At 28.8% G+C, this 13,201-nt stretch overlaps 1 protein-coding gene across 1 annotated transcript in view; it reads right to left on the minus strand.

Annotated features, from left to right (window-relative positions):
- The window catches only part of Ca-alpha1D (Ca[2+]-channel protein alpha[[1]] subunit D), a 148,839-nt gene that overhangs the window by 75,480 nt on the left and 60,158 nt on the right, over positions 1–13,201 (minus strand). The window contains exons 14-16 of the mRNA XM_065514681.1: positions 8,822–8,951; positions 7,821–7,987; positions 2,381–2,468 (exon numbers count right to left, since the gene is read on the minus strand). Of these exons, the coding sequence (XP_065370753.1) occupies positions 2,381–2,468; positions 7,821–7,987; positions 8,822–8,951 (385 nt within the window). The remainder of the gene's footprint in view (positions 1–2,380; positions 2,469–7,820; positions 7,988–8,821; positions 8,952–13,201) is intronic.

The raw sequence follows: 13,201 nt of genomic DNA on the forward strand, positions 1-13,201 counted from the left end.
TTCTTTGTTGCAATGCACTATAGTTCAAAGTATCACTTTTTTCGTGCGAAATTCAAATTTCGAAGTTGTTATTATTCATTATTTTTTGTTGTCAACCTGATACTAAAACTCCAATGCAATCAAATTTGCAATTGGTTTTTATAAAATACAAAATACTGCTTGACAGCACGCCTTCAAAGTCAAAGTTCCGATACATTTTTTAAAAATTTGTGAATAGTATCAATATTGTATCGTAACTTTTAACCATAAATTGTGGAAAGTGTGTGAATAATTTAAAAAAATGTTTAAAATAGAAAACAACGAGACGTCTAAGTACTTAATTTATCTTTCCTAGATATTTGGAAACTATTTCCCTTTATATTAAAAATTACAATTTTTAAACATAACCTTAAAGTAATTTCTTTTGATTACAAAACATTAACTTTATAGAAGCTTTTAAAAAAATGTTAACGTTTGTTAAACTTGAAATAAAAAGAAATAAATATATTGAAATATTGTGAATTCATTTCACTATATTTCATACTGCGCATTTTTGCGCTTTCTGAGTAATTTAATTTTTTCTAGGTTACTGAGCTAAAAAAATTAACTTTTTTAAATTTGGCTAAAAGAACGCCCAAAAGACACAAAGTATGATTATTAAATATATTGTGAAGAAAATTAGTGCTCCTATTATTCCTAAGGGCTGTAAGATGAAAAGGTCCGCCATTTTGTCTACAATTACTTAAAAGTAAAATGTCAAAAATGCTGAAGAAAGGAAGATAATTTTCGAAATGAAAACACTATATGGCTTAATGGTGATATATGCTTTCAGATTTGTATCTTTGGTTACCAATGACATCCACAGTACACAAGGAATTAATACATTCGAAGCAGATGATATAAAACACAGACGAAGAAATAGGATCGTTTTAAAAATTGAACATAACCGAGGTGTCCTACTATGGAAACCCCTATCCACACCCCTGGTGGGCCCATGCGGTCAGAATTAAAAATTTAAACTCGTCAACACTTCTTCTTTGCGCATGTAAAATTTTTGTCAATTCTAACTAAGGCCTAAGGATTTAGAAATTACAGATTTATTTCCCTCTTTTTTTTCTATACCACTGTGCGAAATTTTATCTGATACTTCAATTAATATTTTGAATCAAATGTGTTTGCAAAATGAATTACTGATTCAACTAATTTGACTGAAAACTAATATGAAATAAATTTTTTCTAATCAAAAGCAATGAATTTACTTTATTTTTTTTCTGAGGGGTTAATGGTCGACAAAGTGTTAATTTTTTCTTAAATTTGTTGAAAATATAAGTATTTCTACCTATGGTCCAAGTTTGATATCAAACAGTAGAATACTTTAATAGTTACTAATTTCGAACGGAAAAAGTGATACTTTGAACTATAGTGCAATGGTACTTTCTGAATATTTTATAAACCTAAAAATTTAAAATTAGGCACACATGATTCTGAATGAATTTGAATTAAAAAAAGGTGACTTTAGTGGTAACTTTCTTTTGCATTTTCTATAATAATGGACCCAGAAATATGAAATTAGACATTTACAATTAGATTCACAAAGGGAGACTTAATAGTACTATTTCTTTCTTCTAATTGGGGTGTCGAAGCGCACCGGGTCAGCTAGTAGGTACCTAGTACCTTTTTAACCGAGTACTTTTTTAAAATATATACAATCTAGTAATAATATTCGTCAGGTCATTTTAGAGGCGCAGTTTCAACAAAATTTAATAAAAATAAAATGATTTACATAATAATGAATGAAAAAAAGAAAACACATACGCATATAAATCATTAGTATAATTTAACAATAAAAATTTGTTGCAATTAGTTTGTTACTTTTCTTAGTGTATAAATATTAATTCTTAGAATCGTATATAGAAATTATTAATACAATATACCTACATAAATAAACCAACAGCTGTTTTGAATATTATTCATATAGACATAATAACTTGAAATAAGTAAGTATCTACTAAATAAATAGCAAGAAAAGTAATGTTTCTAAATGAATTCAAAAGACGTTTTTCAAAAAAAACACATTTACTTGTTAGTATAAGAACTATGTTGTAGTTCCTTATAAAGTTAAATCATTCCATTTAAGTTCCATTAGTATTAAAGTCTGTTCACATAGACTTGATATACATACAAATACCATATCAAGCCTTCTATAAACAACACATTCAGATATATTCAAATTTATATAATCCACACAGCCACAGATAAATACAATAATATTGTAATTCCAGTTTATTAATTTATAGTAGATATGTATGTAACTAGTAGTTAGTTTTCAATAACATTAAGCAATAATAAATACATTCCAAAATATACAATGTTAGTAAAAACAAATTGTCTAAAAACATACCTTTAGGCCTTTAGCGCGATTTATAGCCCTAAGAGGCCTTAAAACCCTTAATACACGCAATATTTTCACGACTGAAATCGCATTCGAACTGTATGAAATGAAAAAAGAAAACAAATTTTCAATTAAATAATAGCATTGAAAATTATTTTTACATATATTCTATACAATATAACTACCCTAAGTTAAAAAATAAATTAATAATCAAACAAAAAAAAAACAAAATTTTTAAACATGTCCAATTGGACCAAAATTGATAGTTTTAAGTTAACAAATTGATTTATGGTAGTTAGGTTGGTTTGTTATAATACAAATCATAACAAAAAACTACTTATGTTAATCCAAAATAATAAAATTATTTATGAAATATGAAGACCGACTTATCAGAAATTTTTAGTTTAGTCAGGTAAATATGTAGGCTCAGTTAAAAAAATGCCAAAGTGCTCGCAATACTTTTATTTTCTAATAGTATTTTGTTCTGCCGTTTCAACATTTCCGTTTTATCTAAAACTTTTAACACATTATACGTTTAATTTACATATTCTAAGGCCCGTTTTCTCAATTTTATTGACAAACTGCCTGTTACTAAATGTCGACATAAATTTATTAGGCCGCTAAACTGTCCGTTATCAATTTGGGTTTTCTCAATATACCGACAAAAAACATTATTTTCAGTTGGCAATACCTCTCAAAATAGATGTGAAAGTTGGGAACCCTGCCTTCAAGTGACAACATGTTTACATAAATCAGCTGTTTAATGTGGCCATCGACAGCCGGAATCTTTTGAAAAATTCATTATTCTGCATGTCTGACATGTAGTTAGGACTGGTATGAAAAACACTTTCAGCATTCACTTGGAACTCATGTTCTTCGAGTTCATCCTACATCAAGTTAATGTTAATTCCTCTATTAAACGTTTTTTTATAAAATCTACATAAAAACTATGAACAGCAGTCAGCTGATTGAATTTATCTGTACGATAAATAAATAATTGGCAGATGAGGTCGGGTTAGTTTTGCGACAAAATAGAAGCAAATGAGATATTGATAAAACCATATTTCTTTAATCTGCACTTTTTCGTTGGGAAAAAAGATAATCACCTAATGAGAAAACGGCCCTAAATCTTTCAAATTATAACGCATAACATTTTTCTTTTAAAATTTCAATAAGAGAGATTTTCTGAAGTGGACATTGTATGTCAGCTATGACCAATTCGCCATGAAATTAGGACGCGTAATTTATTTCTGTATGAAATATATTTGTGTTGTATTTTGTAGGGATACCAACAAATATAGGAGCTTTATGGGAGCTATGGTCACTTATGAAACGATCCACACACAATTTTTAGGTGTGACATACATATTTATGATTGTAGTATAATTAAATAATATTCATCCTCTGGGCAATATTTATGAGCAGCAATAATATAATTTTAATTAAACTATTAATTTTGAAACGAATCCAAATAACATTTCTCAAATATTTAAAATTTGGTAGGTTTTGGTAGTTTTTCATCAGAAATTTGGTAGGAATAATGTTTTATGAGTGGCAACGCTGGCTGCATATGTGATTTTGTTACCCCAAATCTCCACGTAGCAATATTTATTGCTGCAATTGTCAAATTTGATTGCGTCAATGAAATTTGCGAGAGTAAACAGCAAATTACCATATGTAGCAATCCATTGCGCAATGATTGCTAAGCAATAAGCTGCAGTTCAGTTGTCATTAATGTAAAATTTATTCTTTCTATGATTCGGTGCGATTAATTTCTACATATTTAATTTATTTAAGTACGAAAAGTAAAAAAAAACAAAGAATTTAGTGAAAAAATCATTCAATACAAAATATAAGCAAAATACACCACAGTTTTTCATAGAACTTCTCGCGTTGAAAATTTTGTATTTGTGACGAACGTTTTCTCCACCTAAAGTAATCAGCAATCACTCTGCTGTTCTTCTGCCAATGTTATTGCTTGTGCTTAGCAATAAAAATTGCTACGTGGAGACATAGGGTTAGTGCAGAAGTAAAAACAATCACATATGCAGCCAAAATAAACAGAGTTGCATAGTAAAAAATGTTAGACAAATTTATTGGGTTGTGCTGAAATAATAATAGAATATAATATACCGAAAATAAATACCAATTTCATAAGTTTTTATAAATAAAATGTTTGCAATTTGAAAATTATGGTATTTGTGCCTTTTTGGCGACAAATTAGAGAAACTCAACTAATAATGTGATGGGAAATATTTTACGTAATTGGTAATGGACAATGAGATTCGTTTTAGATGCAAAATTTATGCTACGCCACCACTAGGGTTCTATAGCTGAAACAAAAAGTCGACTTTCCGACTATTTTCGACTTTTTTCAACTTTTTACCATTTCTTGTAAAAAAATACATAGTTTCTACATTTATTGATGCGCCTTTTGTAAAGTTTAGCAATAAAAATGAAATTTATCAAGGCAATAATAGTTAGAAGAATGTTGTGTAGAAAAAAGCTTTAATTTATAAACATTTATTTATTATTTATATTAGCACACACTACAAAAAATGCAAGTGTATTGCAATAGTTTTAGTATAATGTTGCAATTAAATATTTTTTTTAACAATCTAAAAAGTCGACTTTTATCGACTATTTTCGACTTTTATCGACTATTCGACTTTTGAGATAACATAATTGTTCGACTTTTTTCCGACCAAAAAGTCGATTGTTCGAACAATCGATTTATAGAACCCTAGCCACCACCATCATATCTCCGTACAGGATCATATTTAGACATTTGCATAGCTGACTGCAAACTACACATTAGGGCTGAGAATGACACCTTGAATTGCCTCTAAAACTCTAGACTACGATAACGACCATAATGCTATACAGATAATTGCTTCCAGGTGAAATGGACAACAAAATTTTACATTTCTGAAACGGGAAACTTAATCTTAATATAATTATAAATATAAAAACTGGAAAAGATTCCAGAATAGAATTATTCAACGACTGAATGGTGACGATCTAATCCCAAACATTAGGAATCAATCTTACGAATGAAGAGATTGATATTAATGTTGAAAGAATGAACAGAATTATTGTTGAAACGGTTAAGGATGTTGTCCCGAATTATAAAACAAACAATTACTTAGCGGAAATAACTAACTAAACTCTAAGGTTGCTCTATAGGGAGAAGAGTAGAATTATCACTCTGATCAAACGACATAATTATCTGAAACGAATTTTAATATTTTGAAAACTATGCTAAAATTGATCAGGAAACTTATAAAAGAGAATTTAGCGTTCATCGTATTCGAGAAAAATTTACAAATATTGATCCAAAAGATTACAGGAACATGTTTAGACAAACCTTTGAATCTTGAAAATCTTAATCGAATCAATATTTCACATGAAATATGTTCCCTTTTGCCATTTCACGTTCATCAACTTTGTTCACGAGAAAAAATTCCCCATGTTGTGAAATTTTTAGATGGAATTTTGTAAACAATAAACATCTGTTACGAACAAAATAACTAATGTAAATGAAAAGTTCATGTGAATATCACGATAGAAATTTTCCCTTCGAGGGAAATGGATATTTCATGGGAACAAAATTTCACATGTTATTGCCGATAGGGATGAATTTTTCAAAGCAATGAACGGAATCAGATGATAGATGTCATAGCTGCATTTCAAGAGACAGTCCATGCTCCTATGGAAATAGATCAGCAGAACATTTTACGTAACCAGGAGTTAACAGTTTTGGAAGATTTCTCGATTCAAAGACAATATTTGTTAGTAATCAAACCTCTTTCATTAATTTTTGCTAAAACACATTATCAGATAATCTTAATTATGAGTACTTTTTAATGAATATATTCCAAATTGATAGGTAAATCTGGAATTGATAACATTCCAAATATCGATCTGAAAAATATACCTAAAGAAATGATTTATAAATATTGTAAATTATTTAACAACATGGAAAACTGCAAAGTAGTATTATTACCTAAAAAATATAAGAATCCCAGTTAAATCGGAAATCGTTGACTGATAAGTCTACTACAAAACATTAGTAAGGTTTTAGAAATATATATATGCAAAAACATATTCGCTTTCAGGATTTCTATTTTTGCAGAAATTGTATATGAGGAGCCGCAGAACAAAAGGTACTTTTTGGAATTTATTTACAAATTGATTTTTTTGGTATTATTATAATATTTGGGTTGAAATCTTCCCAAAATTTTTGGATTTTCAAAAGAGTACCTTTTGTTCTGAGGCTTCACATATACAAATTCTGTAAAAATATAATACAGACATTCTGCAATAAATGCCATTCATAATATAACCTTCTATATTAATTGGAATAAAAAGTGTTGTGCATTTGATAGCATATGAATTCCAGGACTTATATTTAAACCAATTCAATACAAATTTCCTCAACACCTTTCCTCAATACTAAAAGGAATCGAGAAGTAGTAGAATTGATTCATACAGACTATGTGGACCGATCAGGGTCGAATATGCCAGAAAAAAGTTGTAGTTCGTTTAATACGAACAACATCTTATATAACAAATCGTTGCCCAACTAAATTAAACTGAGAGTTATGGTCTGGAAAAGTTCCAACTATTAGACTGTAAAGTCAGATTTTTGATTTTCGGTGTGTGGGCGGAGGGGTGTGTGAAAATCAAATTTTTACATTATACCGCTAATGCCATCGTATATATATATACGGCTGGACTGATTTTGATGAATCAGAGAATCTTCCGAATAGTCCAGCGGGTAACACTGTATAGTCAGATTTTTGATATTTGAAAAAAAATCCAATTTTTACATTATACCGCTAATGCCCTATCTATATATATATAAATGGATGTTTGTATGTATGTTCCGAATGAATTCAAAAACGGCTGGACCGATTTTGATGAAATGTTCACCGAATTTTTAGAAAAGCTTTTTGGGTAACAATGTACAGTCAGATTTTTGATTCAGGTGTATGAATAAGAAATTTCAATACTGATTTTTGAATTCATTCGAAACAGCCGAAATGCCACTACATGTATTTACATTGAAGGTTGGTTCACCGACTTTGTCCGACACTGTATATTAAAATCGAGATCGATATGCAATATAAAACAGATGTTTTCTAAAGGACAGCAACGCGGACCGGGTTCAGCTAGTATATCATAATTACAGAAGAGCTACTACAAACAAAATTCAAAGCAAACAATTTTAGTGTTTTTATCAGTCATAAATGTTTAAATGTTAAGTATCTACACAAATTACTATACTATTGCGTGCATAAGTCATTTGCAATCATATTTGTTAAATTGTTAACTTTTTCTGTTATGGTAAGCTTATTCTACAATTTAGTTACATTTTGCTTATGAAATGGTCTGTTGGGTTCTTATTATCATAATGTAACTAAGTATTAAATTATTATGTACTCACCTGAAACCAATTGATATTAGCGAAACGCAAACGACCAGCAAGTCCAATAAATTGAAGGCTGATCGGCAGAATGCTCCATCATGTAAGACGAAGCCATATGAAATCAATTTAAGCAACAGTTCTATTGTGAAGACAGCCGTAAAAAAGTAATCAAACTTGTTTAAAACCTAAAAGAGATTAATAGTTTTTATTTAATTTACTAAATCATTGATACAAAATGTTAGTATTTGAAAACGAAAATCGAAACGAAATTGAAAATTATATCTTATAGTTGGAGCCTCAAAAAAACTTACAGTTAACGAGATAATCACATTTTATTCTAAAACCGGAACCAAATATTTAAATTTTTTTTTATATTTTTTCTTGAATGAGCAAATATTTTTGGATGATTGGTTTAAAAACTATTGCTGAGTCTAAAGTTAAATTGTTTTTTTTTTTTAATTTTCCCCACACTGCGCCAGCTACATAAAGCAAATATTTATCATAACAATTAATTACGTTTGTTGTCATGACAAAGTTGCCTGAAGCAATAATACTAATAAATGGGGACTATACCTGATAATTTTTTATCTTGACAACCATTTTGACGTTTACCATGATAAAAATTTGTCAGGTATAGACAGGGGTTAATAATTTAAAAATATCTGGCTGTCCATCAAAATTTAATTTCAACAATAGAAAAATATGTGACAAAATGTCGCTTACGATAACTTCTATAATAGTTTAAAAATTAAATGAAAATACCCAAATGAATTGTTTTTTATAACAATTTTGTGATTTAGGTAATCTTTTGTTGACGTTTAAATTAAATCTTACACTTTGCATAATAAATATTTATGTATTTATTTAACTAATATCGAAAACTAATATTTTTACCCGTTTTATTAAATGTTTAAGCTATTATCCGACTGACTTAAAACAGTTTTCCTACATTATATGTATTTGCGGTTAGGGTTTGATCTCTGAAATAGAGGAAAAATAATTTATGTTAAAATACTTACAAGGTTCCTACTTGCGTCCGCTTTTAAGGGATTTTCCGCAGCTAACATGGCCGATGAAAACATAATACAGCACAATATGAAATTACCAAAATTGCTGTGATTACACAACTTATGGCAAAATACACGAAATCTAGTAACAAATTAAACAAACGGTTATTAAATTTTATATGAATATTATTATGAAATTAATAAATTCTAGTTATCATAGTGTACAGTAATAAAAATATTTGCCCTAGGAAGTTTTTCAAAAGAAAGCAGTTCCTCGTTTCTCTAGCTCTATCTAGCGTTACCGTTGAGTAATTTCAAAAAGACCTCCAAAACAAAGATTATCCGAAAAAAGAGGATTTCATAGAAAAAAGCAATCAACTCAAAACCTTGTTATATACATACTAGCTGACCCGAAAGACGTCGCCCTGTCCAAATTAAAAAAAAAAATTGTGTTCGATTTGTGAGAAGCTGTTTGAAATGTGTAAAAATAGTTAAAAAGGAAAAAAGCTTATAAGTCTGTCTTGTTGAAATCAATTTTCTGAAGACCCCAGATATCTTCGGGATCCAAATCTTCAATAATTCTGTCAGGCATGAGATATGAGGAAAAAACCAGGACAACCTCGATTTTCTGGATTATCTGGATTACTAAGTCATTAATATAGACAATATGGATATCTAATGATAGATATTTTAAAGACCTTTGCAACGACGTATGTAAGACCAAAGCAAGTTGGACAATACAATGGGTCAAAATCGAAGAAGTTTTTTTCAAAAAAAAAAAATTTAAATAAAAACTTTTTTTTTAAAATTAAAAAAAATTAAATAATTCAAAAAAATTTTTTTCCAAGAAATGAAAAAAACAACTTTAAAAAAAAAAATTTGCTTACCTAAAAATATTTAAATTTGGATTTTAAAGTATAATTTGGTGAAGGTTATATAAGATTCGGCACTGCCGAATATAGCTCTCTTACTTGTTTGTTATAATTCTTATATATATACATATGTACATTTTTATAAACATATATAAATTTTAATAGAGGGATCAGACGGCATGTATTGCTTGTGTATTGGGACATGTATTCGATACATATGGAATTCCATGTGTATGTCATAATTCACGTTATACATACGATTCATAATTTCCACGTTCAAACGTACATATGTAATTGCATGTGACATAACCTCTATTAGTTTATATGTTTGTTGTTTTTAATAATATACATATTTATTTAAAACTTTTTTAAGTCACAATAAATATATTTAATGCAATGAAACTTATTTTGTTATGATTTTTCTTTACTCGTTTTTGTTTTGTTTTTTTTTATTTTGCACTCACACAGTGTTGTATTTGAAAATACAACACTGTTATACACACGAAAATAGAACATGCTCTAATTGCCAAAAATGTCACGAGTAATACACATGTATTTTACATACACAAAGTTTTATATGGATCACACGGTATGTATATGTTTACATATGGAAAAATGTCCCAATACATGTCACAAAACACAAGCAATACATGACGTCTGACCCACCTTTAATAGGGGGGTCAGACGGCATGTATTGCTTGTGTATTGGGACATGTATTCGATACATATGGAATTCCATGTGTATGTCATAAATCACATTATACATACGATTCATAATTTCCACGTTCAAACGTACATATGTAATTGCATGTGACATAACCTCTATAAGTTTATATGTTTATATTTATATTTAATGCAATGAAACTTATTTTATTATGATTTTTCTTTACTCGCTTTTGTTTTGTTTTTTTTATTTTGCACTCACACAGTGTTGTATTTGAAAATACAACACTGTTATACACACGAAAATAGAACATGCTCTAATTGCCAAAAATGTCACGAGTAATACACATGTATTTTACATACACAAAGTTTCATGTGGATCACACGGTATGTATATGTTTACATATGGAAAAATGTCCCAATACATGGCACAAAACACAAGCAATACATGCCGTCTGAGCCCTCTTTAAGCACATATTAATATAATTTGCCACCTTGCCTCAATAATGTCTGTAGCTCGTTTCTGTATTTCTCGCATTGGAAAATTTCTCACATGAATTGTGAAACAAAAAATTCCATCGTTTCTCGATGTGCGAGAAAAAAGTGTTTCTGTATTTGAATACAACAACACAACACAGATTCAGATACTGGAATATTTCCAGTAATTAAGTGTCAAATGCAAGACAAACGTCAACGAAAGAAATAAATTATAATAAAACCAAAACAGTAAAAAGCTAAAAAATTAATAATGCCAAAATATAACAATTGTGTTTTATTGATTGTCATCATTTAAATATAAAACAAAAAGTACAGTGTGGCGCTTATAACTGCTGAATTAAAAAAATAATAATTTAGAAACACATTTTTGTGTACTTACATGTGTATATACATATAATTATTTTATTCAAACACTGTGCTTACTTACATTTTCGGCTGATTTGGTTTCCATATTTATATATACGAAATTAAAAATATCTATATTTTTTAAAATTTAGTTTTTCTCACACCAATTTCAAATGTGACTTGTTTTGACAGTTCTTGTGAGAAACTTTTCGCAAAATATTGTTAAAAGTTTTTCGATTCGAGAAATACAGAAACGGGCTACTGTAAGGAGCTGAGACTAACTTATTGTAATGAATTTGAATTGAATATAAAATTTATATAAAATAAAAAAAATTTAAAAGTTTAAAGTTTCCATTGTTTTGTCAATCTCTGTATATCTGGTTTACTAAGTAATTTATAGACAATATGGATATCTAATGATAGATATTTCAAAGACATTTACAAGCACGTATATAAAACCATAGTAAGTTGGACATACAATGAGTCAAAATCGGAAAAAATATTTTTTAACTCAAATTTTTTTTTCACCAAAAGTTTTTTTTCGTTAAATATAAAAAAAATTTAAAAAACAAAAAAAAAAATGTTTTAAATTTAGAAAATTAAAAAAAATAAAAAAAAATTACAAAAAATCCAAAAACAAATAAATTTTGTTTGCCTAAAAATATTTAAAATTTTTGTTTTGAAGTATAATTTGGTGAAGGGTGTATAAGATTCGCACAGCCGAATATTGCTCACTTGTTTAATGATAATTTTTATTCTAGGTTTGAAAATGTGTACAATGAATGTTATTGTCATATCGTAGAATAAAATATACATAGAAGTGTTATTAAGAGACAAAAAACCTATGTTAGTCTGTAGTCAAAAACCTGAGTCATGCAACAACAAAATACATGTAAATCAGAGATGCCCAAAGCTAAAACTGTATTTATGTTCAAGGTTGCCAACTCTTCAGCTCAGAAAATAGCTAGATTTTGAATTAAAAATGGCTAGAAATGGCTAAAACCCAAAAATAACTGAATACAAATTCAAAAATATTACATTTCTTGCCCCCTATTGCCACGAAGTCTGGTTATGTGTTAACTAATAGTTATACTGACAGTTTTCAAAAAAAATTTTACCGACTTCGTGTTAATGGGTTTAGCACATTTAAAGATTGTAATATCAATATTTTTTTTCCTTTTTGATAAATTTTCCTTTAAAAACAATTTAGAAGACTGTTTTCATAAAACCAATAATATTCTCGTCAAATCATCAACAGACGAATTTGTTTAAAAATACTGTTTCTTTGTCATTTGATAAAAAATACTGTTTTATTTTTAAAAAATTACAAAAATGTTCAAGAAAAGTATAAAATAAAAAGGCGAAAATAAAATCGCTAGATCTAGCCAGAAAATGGCTAAATTGGCAACCTTGTTTATGTTGGTGAGCGAAAGAGATCTATCGTCAAAGTTAAAGAAATTTCAACGGCGGAAACGCATTAGTTCGCATTTACAGAGTCCATCCAAGAAACGAAGCAAATCAATCGATCTTTCAATCAAAATGTAAATAGAACACCATAAGCATAGGGTAAAACTTGAGGCGCAACAGAGTGTAAGTAAGTAAAAATAATTACTTTCTCCCAAATTATATGGCTTACACAACAACAAAATACATTGATTTACATGTATTTTGTTGTTGCAAGCAGCGTTGCCGTTTTTGTCCACTCGGACCAAAATTGGTAGTTTTAAGTTAACAAATTGACTTTTGGTAGTTTGGTTGGTTTGTTCCGATTTTTGTCACATTTTGGTAGGTTTTTTGAATAAGTATTTTTAAGAACAAAATAATAAAAATCATAACAAAAAAAAACTTATGTTAATCCCTCTACGACGGATGTAGAGGCTTAAATGCGATGATCTGTGTTGGCCATGCTGGAGGGGACAGTTTAACTTGAGTTGGCTGTCTCCGGTAGGGTCTCCCATTCCAGAAGGGCACGCGGTGAGCATAATACTAAGAACTACCCTCCCCTCTGTCTGAT

Source organism: Calliphora vicina, chromosome X (assembly GCF_958450345.1).
Source record: "Calliphora vicina chromosome X, idCalVici1.1, whole genome shotgun sequence".
Taxonomy (NCBI): Eukaryota; Metazoa; Arthropoda; class Insecta; order Diptera; family Calliphoridae; genus Calliphora; species Calliphora vicina.